At 39.7% G+C, this 19,431-nt stretch overlaps 1 protein-coding gene across 1 annotated transcript; it reads right to left on the bottom strand.

The window, feature by feature from the left end:
- Positions 1 to 1,889: 1,889 nt before the first annotated feature.
- gnl1 (guanine nucleotide binding protein-like 1) lies at positions 1,890 to 19,140 on the bottom strand. Its single transcript, XM_080896475.1, has 12 exons — positions 18,909 to 19,140; positions 17,817 to 17,964; positions 16,325 to 16,461; positions 16,055 to 16,206; positions 12,649 to 12,720; positions 10,259 to 10,451; positions 9,961 to 10,059; positions 9,635 to 9,817; positions 7,765 to 7,943; positions 7,340 to 7,517; positions 6,370 to 6,510; positions 1,890 to 6,259 (listed from the first exon to the last, which is right to left on the bottom strand). Exons 1-12 carry the CDS (start codon positions 18,979 to 18,981, stop codon positions 5,988 to 5,990), a joined length of 1,827 nt encoding a protein of 608 aa, XP_080752601.1. The 5' UTR covers positions 18,982 to 19,140; the 3' UTR covers positions 1,890 to 5,987.
- Positions 19,141 to 19,431: the final 291 nt, after the last annotated feature.

The raw sequence follows: 19,431 nt of genomic DNA, 5'->3' as shown, positions 1-19,431 counted from the left end.
ATTATGCTGAAATGAGGGGATTTCCACCCACTTCCAACCAGTAAATAATGATTATGGCACTTCTCGGCGGTGATTATCATTGTACTGTCTCAGCTTGCTCGTGAATGGTGCCCATTGGGTCATGATAAACATAATAATAATAATAATAATAATGGATACTTTATTGATCCCCATGGGGAAATTACTTGTTTTTTCTCTGCATTTGACCCATTCACCCATTCATTATTATCATAATGAGATAATAGCTGCAGCCAGATTTACTCCGTCAGGAGGATTGGATGGGCGTCGAGAGTGATTTTGATTTGACAAACACTGTCAGTCCCACAAGGATGGTGACGAACGGCGCTCAAGCAGAGCATAAATCTCAAGGAAAGGTTTGAGATTTTTATCAGATGACTATGGATCTCATTTTATTAGGAGCTGGCACGGATGATAATCTGTTCAACATGCTTCACAGATAATAGAAGCAGTTTTGCTGTGGTCAACGCGTGGAGCTGCAGCGTTTTTTCCACGCAAACATATCCCGCTTTATTAAACGTTGTCATGTAAGACACACAGTGGAGTGAAATTGAAAAATGGATGTACTTTGATAAACAAACAGCATTATGATGAAAGCAGACAACACGTTCCTCGGCAGCATCTTTTCACCACACTGCTGATCCTGTTCCTCGCTCTCGAGGGACCAGACCATACTCATAAAAATACTCATACTTCTTTTTTTGTTTTTTATAATGAAATGTGTGATTTATTCCAGTAAAGCAAATGGTTATACTTTGACGATAACAGCAAGCAGTGCAACTATCTATTTTCCCACCTCCTACGCAGGTTAATGCAACACTGGAGTCTATCCAATCATGCACAAACCAAAACACATCTCATCCTCACTGACCCTGGAGAACAAGTTATTACCAACTTGGGCTCTTCAGATTTGCAGAACTTTATTTAAAATTCTACTCTGGGCCAGAGAGTTCTCAAAAATCTAAAATGTGTATGGATAATATGGAAAATAATTCCAATACACACATTTTGCATTTTCCTGCAGAAGATATAAACGATATACACTCAACAGCCACTTCATTCGTCATTTGTAATTAATCGATATTTGGATTACATCATTAATGCAAATACCAAATCAACCAATCACATGGCAGTAACTCCATGCATTCAGGCACGTAGACATGGTCAAGACGAACTGCTCAAGTTCAGACTTGCCAACACAATCGGGAAGAAATGTGATTTAAGGGACTTTGAATGCATCACGGTAGTTTATGACAGTTGAGCTGAACACACAACACACGAAATCTTGAAACGGATGGCCTGCAGCAGCAGAAGACCACACAGGGTCCCACCGAAGCAAAAATTCACACAAAATTTCCCATCTTCTGTTGTCAACAACACTGGACAACAGAAGAATGGAAGAATGTTGCCTTTTCCAATGAGTTTCCATTGTCTGCTGTAACATTTGGATAGTAGGATCTGCAGAATCTGGCATAAACAACATGAAAGCATGGGCCATTCAAACCTTGTATCAATAGTGCAGCCTGCTGCTGGTGTAATCCTGTGGGTAGGGTGACCAGATGATTCTCTTTATGTTGGGACTACACAGCATCTTTATTCTTTATTCCCACATCTTGAGAGAAAGTCCCACACTGTGACTGCTTCTGCAGGATGTGCACTTCTAAAGTCTGTTTTTTCCTCAATATCCATGCTGGAAAGTTTTGATTTCTTTATTTTTTGTAGTTCAAAGAAGCCTAATGCCACACTCATGGGGGGAAGTTACAAGTCGCCAAAAAGTCACAAGCTTTGCTTGGTGAATATGATAGAAAACGCAGCAGACAATATATTCTCAGAAATACAGTTTTTATTTTTTCAAGTTTGCACAGGGGAAAATATGGTGCGAAGTATTTGTGTGTCATAATTAGATATGGATGTGGACACATCCAAACTGTAATCAGACAGAAGAGCAGCTGAAATAACTGTGAAAGAAAAGAATAAGGGAGTATGTGAGGACTGTCACAAGGGACCAAAGATCAAACTTAAGCTTCTTTTATCCTTACATGTAGTTAGCAGACACTTGAAATATGATATATCTGGCCCGGACATGCCAAATGATCATCTAGTAACATGCACAATTAAGTTTAATATGAAAATGTCAAAACCACCTCTCACCATTGTCCCACACTGCCCCCACACACACACTTCAGCACCAACTCACTTAGACATCACAGCACACCTGAGTATTGTTGCAGACCATGTGCATGCCTTCATAAGCACAGTGAACTCATATTCTGATCATTGCTTCCAGCAGGATAACATACTATCACAAAGTTCAAATCATCTCAGACTGGTTGAGTTTATCATCCCCACAGTCACCAGATCTCAATCCAACACAGCACGGCTGCTGAAACGGGATATTGGCATCATAAACGAGTAGCTGTAGTATCTGCACCAACTGTGTGATGCTGTCGTGTCAGTTTGGACCCTAATCTCCGAGGAATGGTTCCAGCACCTCAGTAAATCTGTTCCTTGAAGAACTGAAGCAGTTCTGGAGTAAAAGGTGGATTCAACCTGATACTAGCAAGGTGTGCCTAATAAAGTGGCCAGTGAGCATATGTTATGCATACGATTATTTTAAAACCTCTTGTTGGACATGTGCAAATGCACTGTGAACTAATACTAACCACCTATCATATTACAGTATGAAATAGATGGCTACAACGACAATTACTATGTTTAAGGTTTGATTAAAGCATCTCCACTGACATTCAGACATTTCACAGGGGTTCAACCTCAACAACAACTTTAATAACGCTGTAATGATTTTGTGGTTCGATAACTTTAACTTCATTTCACGGTATCTGCTTTAAATATTGGCCATCTGGAAATTTACCAATTAAGTAGTTTAGGAGGACTTTAATTAGATCTGTGCAACACGCAGCTGATCGTTATCGTCACGGAATCTCATCATCGTAATTATCTCCCTCGGGTACTCATAAAAGAAAGTCCCCCAACTAATTACGAGACAACTATAAAGCACCCAGATCGCCATGATAAGTCACATGTATCTATGTCTATTATGCATTCAGGAAGTATACCAACAGCAATTAGTCTGACAATGCTCAATCACATGTCTGAGCTGTCCACTTTGATCGCAAACCTCCTGGAAGATTGTGTCAAGCCATTCAAAGGAAAAGCATAATTATGTGCATCTGAAATTAGGAGGATGTGGTGGACGGGGGACTTCGTAGAAAGACTGTCCTTTACAGCTCTGGGTACAAGCAAATATCATAAACACATCATTAAACAATGCACTAAAAAAAGAAAAAAAAGAAAGAGAGTTTCTGAAGGTTATCTTCTTTTATTGCAGAAAGCAGTCCAGTCATCATCATTAGGCATACCAGGAATGAAATGAGGAATGCAGCAAATAGCCTGAACACACCTTGAGCCTTTACACTCACACTACACTCTCCAGACGCTGTCAGTTTCAATATTTCCAGGGAAAAAAACTCCCACATCAAAACAACTAAAACACTGCTGTGTTTCTAACAGCATGGTAGTGTTTAGCATCTACTTTCATTGTACCAATAGTAGAAATGACAGCGTGTCATTGCTGCAGTGTGATGTATTACACAGTAACACAACACCGTGCCGTGGGATTCCCTCGGTGAACACATGAATGATGTACAACAGCACACGATAATACAGTACTCAGGATTGGAGCGGGGCCATCGCACATTACAGAGAAATGTCCACTTTGAAATTTTGGAGAAGAGGTGAAGCATAATGTTATATATAATGGAGGACAGGTGGACGCTGTAATGGCCAGTATCTCCTTCTGTGTTTTAAAGGAATAGCTTTGATAATTTTTTATCGCTTGTTTTTTTTAATAACAGTGTTTTGAGTTTTCATATAAAGGTGTCAGCAGTGCACAGAGAAGGACCAGCCAGCGAGGAGACGTCAAAAGCTTAAAAAAATCAGACTTCCACTATCTTCAAAGGCCATTATATCTCAGTTTTTTCCATCGGAAAATATTTTAAAATAAAAGAGTTTATATTAATTTATCAAATAAGGCCTCATGAGGACTACAGACTGGTCGGCAACCCCCCCGGGGATCCCAGGGCACTAAGAAAAATGCTTAATCCTAACAGCTGGTTAGTATTTATTGCAGGTCGTGGCGATGATACACCACAAGCATCCGTGCGAGGTTGCTTTGGTTACTAGCAGATGGATCTTCGATCTGTAGTACAACTGTGAAAAGTGCAGTGCAAACCGGAAACCTGAACATTTGCTTTCAAATTAAACACAACTTTTAAACTTCGAGGCAAACTCTGTCTGGTACGCACTGGATTGTTTTTTTTCCATTATAGCTGAGTGACTTGTTTGCCAGTGTTTGCAGACAAGTTGGTGTCTTCCATGCAACCTGCTGGAAATCAAAGTGATCATAAGGAGGCTTTCAGTACAGCACCACATACTTCTTTGCGACCATTTTGATGCTAGCAACTGCCAGCAGCGGTTGCTGAATACAAAATTTTCTCTAGGATCACTGGTGATCAGGGGGTCACTGATCAGTCTCTAGGCCTGCATCAACGGGGCTTTAAGAGTGACAGCCACCAAACATCTGCAACCACTTGCAGAATACACATTCTTCTGCAACTGAGGACTAAGGTATCATACACTCACTTTGTTAAATATACTCTAAGCCAAATAAAACACTTTTAATCTTGTTTCTTTTAGTTTTATAAAATACTGAAATGTAACAATTAATTGCAGTTTTAATAGGATTTTATTGATGAGGGAGAGTTTCTCTGCTCACAAAACCTCATGGTGGCAGGAATCCACTGCCCAAGAACAACCAAGAAAGAAAAAGAAGATTACAAATTGCAGCTTTTAGAACAGATTAAACAAACTTCTGGCCAATTATGGTCTGATTTTACAAGCATTCGACAGAGTCACGCTAGTCCCAGTCTTGCTAATCAGCTGCTAGCTGTAGCTTTATTTAACAAAGGGCTCAATCTTCAAACGTACCTTTTGGCAAAAAAAGTAAAAATCAAAAAAATGTTAAACAATCCCTTCAATTATTGTTAAGCAGTCTCGGTTGGATAAAATTCACTGTGCTGGCATCAGCATATAAACATGCTAAATAAGCGCAGCCGAATCCTGGACGAAATACTGACAATCCCCATCAACATCTATGGAAAACAGTTGTAGTAGTTAAAACACTACAGGTTTAATTCCTGAAACAGCCTCATCCAGCAATACAGGAGTGTAAACACCCACCACTACCCCCAAAAAACCCACATCACTCTCTGACGCAGAATAATGTAAATTCAGATCAGATAAATTATCTCTGACTCATAATAGCAGTAACTGTGCGTGAAATGTTTACTTTATTAGTTCTAGTTATACAGCCTAACATTTCCCACGTACCCTCCCACACCCTCTACTCAAAGTTGAGACACGCTGTGGTCAATGAAGAGGATTTAGAGTTGTGTTCTTTTAATCTCCAGCTGCTCTGAGAGCCAAATGGCTGCTTCAGTGAATGACATCATATCAACAGTGCATTTGATTTGTTTCATCATACTTTTCCAAACTTTGGCATCTCAGCTGTGAGGTCACTCATTTATGAAGAGATTGATCATTCCAGGCTGAGGGAAGTTACTTCATTTTGTCTCTGAGAACTACATGCAATGTGTGAAGCTCAAGTCAAACCAAACCCATTCCTAAAAGCTCCATTTTAAAAAACAAAGGCTTCAAGGAAGAAGAAGCAGAGCAGAGGCACAGCATGGAATATGCTTTATATGAATGGATTAGAATCGAGCATGTTAATGTACAGAGAAGGTAATGACACGAGGAGGCGGAGGTGCAACAAAAAAAACGAGGAGGAATGCAGGTCTATGGGAAACAAGGAACGAAGAGTGGACTGGGGCAGATGGGTAAAAGTCAGAGCAGAGGAACAGGTTATTTCTTCCTTGCGTCTCCTTCTGTTATCACTCGCACTCATTTTCCCGAAGGACGTTGTACATGTTGACCGTAAAGCCAGATGGCTTATCGTCACTTCGTCTCGGGTGCCCGAACCCCTCATCTTCATCGTCCCCATCTCCGTCCTCGTCATCGTCCGCATCCCTGTCTCTCTCTTCCTCTGGCTCGGTGCTGGACTCGCCATCCTCCTCATCGTCCCTCTCTGCGGTTCCTTCTTCCTCTGTTGCTCTTCCTTGAAGAGCCATAATCTCTGGCAAGTCTGGGTGATTTTCCCAGTGCTCTGCAGACCATAAATAATCCCCAAAATAAATTAATTCCACCCACCTGGCATTTTAACTTTTCGAATAGTCTCAGAGTTGAAATGAAGAGACACAGAGGGCCTTCTCTTACCTCTCAAGCAGCTGTACCCGGGCGGTCTGAGGCAGAGGCACAATCTGCCATCAATCGCCAATCTAAGGAGGCTATTGGCTGCACGGTACACGTCGTTGCGAGCTGCTTTCGCTGTCTTGTAGCCTCTTCTCTCCGCCCAAGCTGAAAGAAGGAAGCATAAATTGGTGACAATCTATCAAATGAAGGTATAATTAAAAGAGCACAGTCTATATTTATTTTCCTACTGGTAATAATGTCTGTGTATCCAAAATATCACGTCTGCCTATTCCTGTGCACAACTTGTTGTACTGATAATATTAGAAACACCACAAAACTGCCTGACTCGTTCTTTCATTATCATGAATGAGGCTGTTGTAGTTTATTTTGAGTGCTTTACTAAAACACCACCCTGCTACTGTACATGGTTGTTAGAGCACCGAATCCACAGCTGAGAACAGCCCAACTAATACTGCCTGAGTGACATGGACATCTAGCTGTCTGAGTAAATAACAAAGCCCGTTTAAAGGCCAGAGTTTATATTTGTGATGTACATGTTTAGTCTAAACAATGTGCCTGGGGTGCCACAGACAGCTAGGGCACGTCAGTATTTGTTTTCTAATTGTTTTATTGACTCATTTTTATTTTCGTGACGTTGAGCAGCACTTTAGTCAGCATTTGTTGTGATTAAATGTGCTACATAAAAAATTGACTTTGTTCAATTCGACTTGATAAATGGACCAGTGCATTGTTGGCGGATTTTTACTACAGGGCTGTGTTGACAAGAGAGAGCAAATAATGGCAGTGGCCCTGCAGCAGGGGATTGGCTCTCCTTTGAATTGTACTGATTTTGTTATTTTAGAATCAATAAAGATCTGTGACTTGCATTAAAGGAAGCTTGCCATTTATCCTCTCAATATTTTAGAGTATTGAAGTTTCCAAACTATCAACGACCACAACAACTCAGATGCTGTGACGCTAACTACCACCTTACCCTCGCACACATCCCAGGCGGTCCAGCTGGGCTCCTCAGACTCCTGGTTTCTTTCATTTTCCTGCAGACTGGGATGTTTGAGCTTCAGTATGGAAAGGAAGGGGGTCCTCTCACACAGATAACCCACTGAGCTGTAAGGTTCTTGTAGCTGAGACACTGGGTAGATGCCTGCCAGAATCTATAGAAAATTAATTTAAAGATAAAAACAAGAGGAAGAAATTCTCGAACAAAATAAAGACAGGTCAGAAATTACCTTTGGTAACAGCAAGATAGCAACTAAGAGCTATTTAAAAATGAAAGCGACAGTCACACAAAATACTCCTGGAGAGCGTGCAACTCAATACAATTATGTTTCTACCGCATCCAATCGGGCAAGTAAAGTGAAAGTCACATTTACTCTGGAGTACACAACAGTGAACTTGTACCTGTAACTGTTTATTGACACGGGAGGGGAAGACCAGCCCGGGGCAGTCACAGAGCTTGACTGTCGGAGTGAGGTAGTAGGTCTGGAAGTATTTGGTGTGACCTGGGGTTCGAGACACGCTTACCACCTTCCTTCCCACCAGGCTGTTTATAACTGAAGATTTACCAACATTGGGAAAACCTGGAAAACAAAGAGAGGTTACAAAGGCACTCATATGTAACAGTATTCAAGCTCTATAAATTCTTTTTAAGAGTCACTGTTTGTGAATTTATATTCAGATGCCAATAACTACATTCAGTCAGGAACACTAGATTCAAAAAAGGAAGTTTGTAAAAACTTCTTAATGTTTAATGAGAGTGAGGTGCATGTTTTAAGTGCATGACGCAATGTCTTTTATTAAAAGATAGAAACACCAACTGTACGGTCACTTCGCACATCAACACCACAAGAAGCAGATCGAGCAGGTGTTTTTTGTTGTTGTTTTTTTTTTCAATTAACTTTGCGAAGAGATAATTTAGATAAGCTCCAATATGCACACTTTGATTTAACAATATACACACAAACACACACACAAACACACACCCACATACAGAATCTGTTACAAGAAGCAGAGGAATAAAAACACTGTGCCTATAACAGGCAAATATGAACTCAAATGACCTGCTGGGTGCTCGGTTGAGCGCAATGAAATGCATCATGGGAGGTTGCTGCAGAGCCAATATTTTCCCTGACAACTTTTCTTGTTGTATTTTATTCTGAAGGCTGAACCCTCCCTCTTCTGCCACACTAGACACTGAAATTACCACCATCATTTCAGCCACAGTTTTGCAGTCGGCCAATATTTCTACCGACATTTCTCACTTTGCTGAGAGGAATTCACACAAGTAACTTCTTCTGCATGAGGGAGCACCTACAGCTATGACCTTGTGACGCTCACAGACACGTCCAAAGATCTAGATGGAGAATTCTAAAGTTACGAGCAAGACTGACCATTAACAATAACAATGTGAGAAGGTACTGTGGGGGAAATCATTATTTGACACCCTATTTTATGGATATTTGCTTAAAGAAAAGAAATAAACTCTGTCTAATTTTTCTAGTATTTTCATTTTGACGAAGATAAAAATATCAACCAAATAACATAACATAAAATATAACATAAAAGTTATAAATTGATTTGCAAGTCACTGAGTGAAATACATATTTGATCCCCAAGCAAAACATTAGTTAGTACTTGGCTGGAACTCTTGTTGATGATCACAGCCGTAAGACGTTTCTTGTAGTTGGTCACTGGGTTTAGACACATCTCAGGAGGAATAGTAGCCCACTGCTCTTTACAGAAAGTACAGTTTTCTTGGCTGCTGCTTGGAAAATGAAGCTTCAGCTTCCTCACAGATTTTCTACAGGACTGAGGTCTGGAGACAAACTAGGTCACTTTACAAGCTAAACTATTAGCCTAAGGAGGCTGCATATTGAGATTGGCCGATCTACTAATGGTACACTCGATTATAATCAAGATACACATAACAGACATACCATGACTTCCTTTCTATGGCCTTCAGGCTAAACCTATTTGTCCTCTAGTTTTTAATCTGAAAATCGAATTATATTGTTGTGGACTGGTAAGACAATGTTCTTTCCTAATCAGATAAAAGTGAAATAATACTGTGTTCCCAGATAAGCATGGATTTGAGGTACTTTTTTTCCTATCTGAAAAAACTATTCTAATTTCTTACCAAAAAAGCAATATCTGGAGAAAATACTAAGATATACTTTCCAAGTTTCTTAACAAGAACCTGTTTTGCTATAATTAAAAAGAAAATGTTCATTGATTCTGGCCAAAGATTGTTGTTCTCTGAGAAAATGATTACCTATGCAGCCCAATGTAAGTACACCATCTTTGTAGAGCTCCTGTGATGGACTGCTCATCTCCAAAGCACTATCACTTTGATGCTCCACCAAGACAGACTCTGCTCCTTCATCTGTCCGTTCTCCGTCCAGCCGCTCAGAAACGGCATCTCTCTGAATCTTCTGCTCCCAGCTGGAGAGGTCAACTGACAAAACAACAAAGCAACAAAAAACAAAAAGATGATCAATAACATTTTGAATGAAAAGCTGCTTAAATTCATCATGTGTATAACTTAATGTATTAATTATTATTATAAAAGAAGAACAGTGAAATGACTTTTTCTCCTACCTCTCCCTGATGTGATCTCCTGGCAAGACTTTAGGATATCTAAAGGACCTCCAGCCTGACTCCAGTCAGCCTTTCTCCTCATCCTCTTCTTCTGGAGGACTGTGAGTCAGAACAGAACAGAAAAGTACAACAGTTATTGCAGTCACTACAGGGGCTGGACAGACACACAGCAGGTTATTCTGATTACACTGTGCTGAAATAAGTTCAATAAGTGACAGGTTTGTCTGTCTGACTTTATTTTTCATGTATTTCTTCTCTCTCTAACCCCCTCCCCCCCATCGGCTCTCCCTCTCCTCACCTGTGCTGTATGGCTGGCCACGGTGTGAGGTGAAGCAAACTATTTCCAGGTGGGGGAACTGGGAGGCCATGTAGTGTTTCCAAGCGATTACCAGTGGTGGAGGACACAGGTCGGCTTTGTTCAATACCAGGACCACATGCTTCTGTAGCTCTCCAGTGATGTAGTGGTACAAGTCTGGAGGGAACTGCAGCACCTGGGTGGTATACAGGTCAAGTCAAGAGCAATAGAAACATTCATAGGTAGTTTGACAAAACAATGATGGAGCTCACACTTAACCAAATCCAACAGAAAATAGGTACACCTTATGTACATCAAAAACCTTTGGTTTTTAGGCGAGAAGAGGGCACTGAGAGAAGCTGTTGGAACAATGACCTCACTGACCTGGAGGCAAAATACTGAGCTAAAGACCTGCAGTGTATCGCAGAGCTAATCCATGGAGGGCTTTGAAAACAAATAATTAATGAAAACCTTTATAGGTAGCTAGTGCCGCTGAGCTGACCAGTGTGGATCTGCTCTGTTTTCTTTGTTGATAGTTAAAAGTAGCTGCATGCTGAACCATCTGCAAATGAGAGTGAATGGAACCGGGTAATCCCATATACAGGGAGTTGCAGTAGTCCACTCAAGAGGTGATAAAGGCATTCCATAACAACTACTGCCTTTTAAAAAAAATAACCCATTAGATTGAATCATTATAAATAGAAACAAGTATAAGTGTACCGTTTTTAAATTTGCATTAAAAGGGAAATGTAACCATGCCAGAAGCACGGAACTAGGTTTTATTTTTAATGTGAATTCCGATGTTTATAAAGTGTTTAGAAACATTCTTAGAGTAACGCTAAAAACTAGTTCATGTGTTTGTTACTTCTAGGCTGGATTGATCAAACCCCATCATACTACCTTGGCCCAATAAAACACTATGATCTAATACCATTTTTTCCATTAATACCAACTCAGGTCAGGTTGACTCGACTTGACATGTTTTTCAAGGTTTTCCATTAGATGATAGTACCTGGTACAGGGTACATTTTAGTAGCTTCTCCACTGGGGTTCCAAGCAATCTGAGGCAATCTGAAAATGTGACATCAACAGACTGCATGCATGACCCATGAGAGTTTCCTCCTTTCAAAAACTGCTGTTTTTGAAACCCAGCAACGAGGGAAACAGCTACATGGAAACAACACTGTGGTCCCCGAGTCTGACATAAAGCCACAGACCGAGCAGCAGGTATAACACCACCTTAACTTCCACCTTCATTGTAGCGTTTGTGTCGCATACAAATGACGTCACAGGACAGTCGGCTCCATTGCTATAACGGTCCCACGCACATTAGGTGGTATCCAGTTGAAATGGAAAATGAGTAGGTACTGATGCAAAAAGAGCTTAAGAGTGCAGGCTTACTTGTGATACCTTGAGTTTCTCACCCCTCTCCTGTGGAACCAGCTTCCAGTTTTGGTTTGGGAGTCAGACAAAACTCTACTTTTAAGATTTCTTCTTTGACAAAGCTCATAGTTAAGTTTGGATCAGGTGACCTTGAACAATCAGATCTGCTGCTATAAGCTCAGGCGTCCCGTGATGCACCTCACCTCTCCTCTCCTCATTTATGGGCCACTACTGATGCCATTAACTTTTGTTTTCTATTTCCAGTAGATTTGTGTTTTATCTTCTCAGTGCTCCTTGTTCTGATGGAGATCTCTTCATTTTAAAAGGGAGTTCTTCCTCCCTACTGCTACCAAGTTCTTGGTAGGAGAGCATCTGATTAGTGAGATTTTCTCTCTCCAATATGGAAATATATTTTCCTTAAAATATAAAGCACCTTGGAAAGGACGTTGCTGTGAACTGGTGTTATATAAATAAAACTGAATTGACTTGAATCTTCAGGAGCAGATCACACAGACACACACTGAACACAGCAGTAACTGAATTCAGCTCACTTCATCAGCAAGGTCACAGCATCTATACAATTTAATGAGATGCTGATAAAATGTTCCAGTGAAATTTCTGATAAACTGAAGAGACGAATGAAGGGTCAAATTTATTCACATATAAAATACGGTCATTTATTTTCTTCTCAAATAACCAGCAGACAGTTTTGGTGCAACTCAGGAAACTCAATTTTACATCTAAAAAGTGGGTAAAATGACAATATGCGTTTGATGCCAAAGCAGCATGAGATAATTTTCTAATTTATATCTTTTCTTGTCGTCTGCCAGCGTGCACCTACAGGTAGTAATAGCTGTATAGAAATCTTGCTATCTACTCAGCGCCCTCTGTTCCCATTCGAGGCTCTCTCTAACAAAACCTGCTTTCAGGATAAAATGCATCAGGTAAACAAACAGATAAACAATAACTTTTGACTGTGTCTCCATCTAGTGGAGACCACCTCTACCTACCGGATGCCTGATGTCAACAATGAGAAGAATCACATCCGACATCTCCAAGACTCTCCAAAGCTGCCTCCACGTCTAAAAGAAAGTAAGCAAATGGGGGGAAAAGAATGAGGTTTAATACTGTAAATAAAACAAATCCACTAGTTCCTTTTTTACTCAACTTGAGGATGTGTTAGAAACTACTCGAACATTTTCCAAGTGACTACACACAAATACAAAAACCCAAAGACAAAGTCAGAGTGGTTGCTTGTAACGGTGTACATAAAGAGAGTTATTTAACAAATAGAAAGCTCTGCTCTGACCTGCGCAGATGGATACCGAGTTTCAAGCTGATTAGCTGCTTGACCCACAACTGTTCAGCAGGTTCAGCTGCAGTGGGCAGCTGTTTTCAGAGAAAAAGCTCTAAATAACACAATGCACCAGACCTCCACAGCTGACAAACAGCAGACCAATGTAATTATTAACTAGCTGGTGAACATGGTGGAGCATTTAGCAGCTCAAGAGCCAGATGTTTCGTTAATTTGCAGAGACTTCATTTGGGAACCAAGAACAGGGACTGAATATTGGACCTAAATTTCCCAGGTGGCCTAAACATTCACTCTGCAATTGAATGATGCTTCATAACTGCCACATGTGTAGCAGTTGTGAAGGAAGGAGTACACTCTTTAAAAATTACCGCTGTGACACAGCAACTCGGAACACATTCAATTCAAAAGCCCTACAACAGCAAGCGACAGTGGCGAACTCTTAAAACAGAAGGGTGATAATGTGAATTTAGTTGCTGCAGAGAATTAAATGAACCAAACTTTCATTGGTTTGGTTCAATGCAAAACTATTTTCTTAAAGTTCTTTTCAACTTGTTTTACTGCTTTCAGAGAGCCAGAAGAGTACAAAAAAACAAACAAGTTTCAGGTTTATTACCTGTCATTTTAACATGTCAGTGTTAGTGACCTGTATTTAACAGCATTTAATCTCTATCACAATAATGACAGAGGAGGGTGCATACTTATGAGAGGAAGGAGTATAAAAATAATCACCATGTGACACATGTGGTCATTGCACAGTCAAAACCACACAAAGCAGCTTTATGCTTTTCCCCTGAAATAAGAGTGAAGGGCAGTAAAACCAGCTACAGTGCTTAAAAAGGCAACATTAACTTAATCAACTTCCACTATGGAAACTGGAATAACCAACACCATTTAAACCAAAAAATGAGTCCCAGAGCTTAAAACTTAGATTTCAAATAGTGCTTCCTACACCGTCATATTCTTTACACTGCAGTACGGTATATTTTACAAACTGAGAAGCTGGTTTCACATGCAAACACCACACAGAAAGGCCTCAGGGAGGTTTGAACCTCTGAGGTGATTGCGCTAACCACTTTACCATGTACTGTCCAAAGACCACCCTCAGTGTTTATATTTGTCGAAATGACAGACAGCTTTCTGATGTTTCTATTAATATTAAAAAAAAAAAATAAGTTGCAGGTTTAAGATAACATCATTTAAAGTCTAATGTAATCAACCTATCCGGGAAAAACAACATGTTCAATCAGCGTTTTAATCTAAATTATATTTTTCTATTATCCTGACTTCCATTTAAAAAACAAAACAAAAATAAACAGACAATTTCAGACTACTGAGGATCACCTATTACACCAGCCCTGCTTCTGCTGTGATATGGCTCCAGAACCCCCACGATGAAATTAAATGATCTGCAGGGCTTGTGGTTTTGAACAATATTGTTATCGGTTTCATACTTGGAGCAAAACTGAACAATAACACAGCATGCAAGGAAGATATAATGGTGCTTCTACCAGTGGGAAATATCAGACAATACAAAGCTATGTTCTATAACTCTTTGTGATCCCTACATCATCCTGAGCTAAGAAATGATATAATGAGTCTGTGGTAAGTCCTGGAGCCACATGCTGGATAACAGCTTGAACATTTATGCCTTTAAGACAAATATGGCACAGCAGGTCTGCTGGGTAATCGTCAGCTTACCTAAAAATGTGTTAACAAGCAGCAATACTTCATGTTTCATCTGTTCTCAAAGAGTCAGGAATGATTCAAGAACACAGACTTTTTGCAGAAGTGTTCTGCCCCCCAAAAAGCAGTTACCACATTACTAAAATGGCTCCATGACTGCAAAATGAAGACCGATATTGAGAAAAGACACGCATGAATGCACAGTGGCACAGCAGAGAATTTCATTAAATTAGTCACTAGCCCTGGATCAGTGTGAAAATGACGAAGTTTAACCACAGTGGTGTGGCGTGTGATGATTCATCTGAAAAAGTGGAGGGTGTTTTGACTTGTTGGATTCTGGACAAAGGTCGTTAGACTGAACACAAGCATTACATTTATATAAACTAAAGCCCCGTGAAGATAGAATCATAATTATTTAGGCTTAATATTATATTTAAGCTTATGCATATGTTCAATAAGACAGATCTGTGTTCACTCATCTGCCTGCAATCCTGGGTCACTGGGATACTAGCTATTCTTCTGCTTAGCGGTGCTGTCAAACTTAATTATGTTGTTATCACTCAGGTCCAACCATGTTCATGCACACCTTCTACAAACCAGCCTCAGTTCTGTGTGCTTAAATCTCCTCTGTCATTCTGCCTTTTCAGATTCTGATTCATACTGTTTTGTAGCTTCGTCTGAGTCTAATGGCCAAATAATTTCTAATTCAAAATCAGTTCTTTAATGAATTCAATTCATGTCTTTTGAAGGATCACTCCTTAATTAAATTAAATTAGTTAACCTCAATAGTCATTAACTTAATGACCATAATTTATTTAGCTTTAAGACTTATGAAAATTAATTAATAACTAAATTATGAAAATAAATAAATAAATTAAAATGTGATGGTGGTGTTGAACACAGATTCACGGGGAGGTGGAGCCTCACAAGGGCATCTGTTAGTCCCAAAAGCCATAATCCTTCCACAGTTTCACCTACAGAGATATTTACTTCTTTTAGATAGATCCTGGTAACTAAATTAACTAGCTCTCTTTTAATTGCCTTGGCTCCAGCTACAGTAAAAAGTGCATGAGTTTGAGCTTTTACGTAGGGGTGAAAGTGCACAAAGTTGTTTTCTATGCCCATTATTTTGCTTTCATAATCATCGGAAGCCATAATAATTGAGATTAACATCTGATTAAGTGCTCAGCGACAATAAAAGCAACTTCATAGTACAAAGGTTCTCCTAAAAATCAGCACTTCAGCCTGAGTTAGTTTAGGCAGCAAATGCACTCCTGGAACTTTTAAAACAGAATTTGACCTGCAAAACTCACCACAAATGCTGGTGAAAAAACCCCCCATAAATATCAAAACTTTTTACAGTTCATTATTGTGCAGTGGCACTTCTACAGTAAAAACAAACTCCTTTACTTAGTTACCTCCAGATTGTGCTCAAAGTGGCTGAGAGAGCCAGGTGGGTTTCTGGAGTGCAAGTCATCCAGGTAGTCTCTGTACGATTTCTCCTCTTTCCTCAGCAGGCTCTCCCGTGTCATCTCATAATTCCAGGACGGCCGTCGTGGGAAACCAAGGCCTGGCAGTGAATAATCAAGTGTTAGTGTGTCAAGCAGTGACCCACTCCATTAGCCTACTCTGCTCACGTTTGGTTTATTTTAGGATGAAGAAAGGATTAACACCAAAATGAATCAGACCTTTCTCTGAGGGGTAGATGTCATTGATGTCAACCTCAAGTTCTTTGTCCGAGACTTGCTGCAGCACCTTTTCCCTGGCCAGCTTCTTCCTCTTCTCCACTTCCTCTTTACCCTCTTTCTCAAAGTGCAGTCGGAACCTAAAAAATGAGAAAACCCCCTGTTGATCCTTTGTATGACTGTCTGCTGTTATGACAAATTAATGATGAAAGCCCCTATCCAGTGAAAAATGTGCCTTCTTCTTTTTCCTACATTTGAAAGGTTGAACCACATTATTTACAAATACATTATATGAGCATTGATTTATACTGGGGGGAAAAAACAGGTCAACTATGTAACGTCCTACAGACCTAATTTATTTTAACCTAATTTAGGATTAGAAGATCACTCTCTACTTGTTTCCTTTTTCCCTTCTCTCTTGTGGTATCTTCACTTTCTAATTTGTTGTATATTTACTGTTGGATATTTATAATAATTTAAAAAATTAAACAAAGAAAAAGACTGTATAGACAAAAGTATTGGGCACACCTCTTAATTTTGAATTAAGGTGTTTTCAGTACAGGCAAATTGATCACCAAACCATGTAGTCCATCTTTACGAACATTTTTAAGAGAATATGTTGTTATAAAGGGCTCAACGAATTCGAGCATAGTACCATAAAGGATGCCACTATTACAACAAGTCAGTCTGGGAAATTTCTTCCCTCCTAGATATTCCACAATCAACTGTAGGTGGTATTATTGCAAAGTGAAAGGGTTTAGGAACCACGGCAACTAAGCCACAAAGTGGCAGACAAAGTAAAGTAACAGAATGGGCTCGCTTAGTGCTGAGTGCGTAAAAGTCACCGACGTTCTGCTGACCCATTCATTGCAGTGTTCAAAACCTCCTCTGGCATAAATGTGTATGAGGGGCTTCGTGACATGGGCTTCCATGACTGAACAGCTTCTGCTGAGTGTCAGTGGCTTTTAAATACTTTTGATGTGTGTACGTAAAGGCAACAAATTCAACAATTTGAATTTTCTCTTTGTTTACTGACCATTTGACCTGGAAACCGATCCCGATTGAGTAATCAGCATAAAAAGGGGGTGTTAAAGCTTCAATTCTACAGTGAATATTAAGAATGGACTTGAAGCATGAGACAGTTTGTGTCCAGCAGTTAAAATCGTGAAATTAAAAACCCTTCTTATTGTTGTATTCTTCTAAGTGTTGTAGAATTTTTATTTTTATAACTGGAATGAGATTATAAGCGTTAATTACATTTTGACTGCAAATCATGTCCAACACAAATTACATTATTTTTGTAAAATTCAACACATGTGAATTTATCTTATTTTCTGCATGATCTTCTAAACCTCCAATTAGTTATCAAAATGCAGCTGCTTCCTACTTAAGCATCTTTTTTATGTGCGACTTCAAGCACAGGCTGTTGGATTTCGCTCAGTTTTACAGAACAAGAATCTGAAATCATTTACAGTGCTGTACTCTTACAACTCACCTGTTAGGGTCATATCGTCCTTCTCTGTTGAAGGGCTGCTGATTTATTCTTCTAATATCAGTGGTCTCGCTGTCTGAGGTATCTGACTGCCGCTCTCCTCCTCGCTCCACACTGGCATTGCGACTGCTTGGCCCAGAGCCTGTGTCACCTGGAAGATCACAAACCAATACCAAGAAATTTTCTTTTAACTTATCTGCTGCTTAAATACTGTGCTTATTAACAGGTTTATTGGTTCATTTTGGTGGAAATGTTAAATGCTTCCAGGCATAAATTAATTGGAACATGATAATGTTTATGAAATTCACATTCAACTATCCTGACCTCTTGATTATTTAATGGAGGGTACAATAAATCCATAATGTTGTCCTGCACTGCAGAATTCATTGACTACCCTGTGTGGATGACCTGACCTTGGTAGAAAAGACTTTCAGTGCATGTCTTAAAGGGTTTATTGGTTACAGTAAGCACTTGAGTATAAACATTGCTATGAAAACTAATACTTTTCTTGTTAATCACGCTTTAAGTGGACTCAGCAACACCTAAAGGAAAGGCAGGATTTTTCAGGAAGCGCCTAGTTGGAACATGCCTAGTTTTGACAAGTTATGTCACATTTTATGGCGTCCTTGATGGATACTAAATCACGTTACTTGTCACGCCGACTTATTATTACTTGAAACATAGACAGCACATGGAAAATCTTAAACCCAGTATGCTATTAGTGGTAATAAATTGACCTATTGATAGCACCACGGTCCAAGACCTCTGTTAAAGTGGCTCTGTCTCTAGTAGTTTCTATGGTTAAACAAAAAACACACGACTTTGCATTATTTAACAAATTTAACGCAAGTCTGTGTGCTAATTTTCACGTACTTGCCCACTCCGAAGGCAAAGTTATACCACACTGCTTCTTATGACTGCTAGCGGAAACGAGCACTGGCCTCGATTTACAGGCTAAATGAGTGATTTGATAATCAACTTAAGAACCCCCGACAACATGCAGACACAAAGAGTCATTGCAGTTAAACTCAGCAATGGAGCACGGACCGTTAGCAAACTGCTAAGCCTAGCATGCTAACGGCAAAATACTGTTACCTCTCTTTCTCTCCCGTTTGACTTGTAGCTGTTTCTTCTTTTGTTTGTTGCTAAATGGCTTTTTCCGGGGCATAGTTTAAAAAAACAAACAAAACGATTAATATATTTATATATAAAGAAAGCTATGCAGTATGTTTTGCTGCGTAAAGCTTCTCACACAGCTTTCTTATTGGCGTTATTTACATGGATGAAGTTTCTCGACTCGTACACTTTTCAGTGACGCCATATCCACTGCAGACTGCGGAGAATGACGGAAGAAACCAATTTTAGGTGTTGGAAAACCGATCATTTTGTGCATTTGTGGGGCTTTATTTAAATCTCATTTTACGATTACACTTCAAACGATTAAACATCTTTACTTTGTGTATCATTACGTAGAAATATAATCTGAAAATATCCGAGAAATTGATCACGACACCCCTGTGCTCTTATGGTACAGTCCACTTTTGTAAACACCTCGCAAATTTGCACATTCCAGCAAATATACCTGATCCACGGGCATGATTGTCATAAAATAAACAAC

The sequence above is a fragment of the Rhamphochromis sp. 'chilingali' genome (assembly GCF_963969265.1).
Source record: "Rhamphochromis sp. 'chilingali' genome assembly, chromosome: 11".
In the NCBI taxonomy this organism is placed as follows: Eukaryota; Metazoa; Chordata; class Actinopteri; order Cichliformes; family Cichlidae; genus Rhamphochromis; species Rhamphochromis sp. 'chilingali'.
This window is presented reverse-complemented; position numbering and strand designations above follow the sequence as displayed.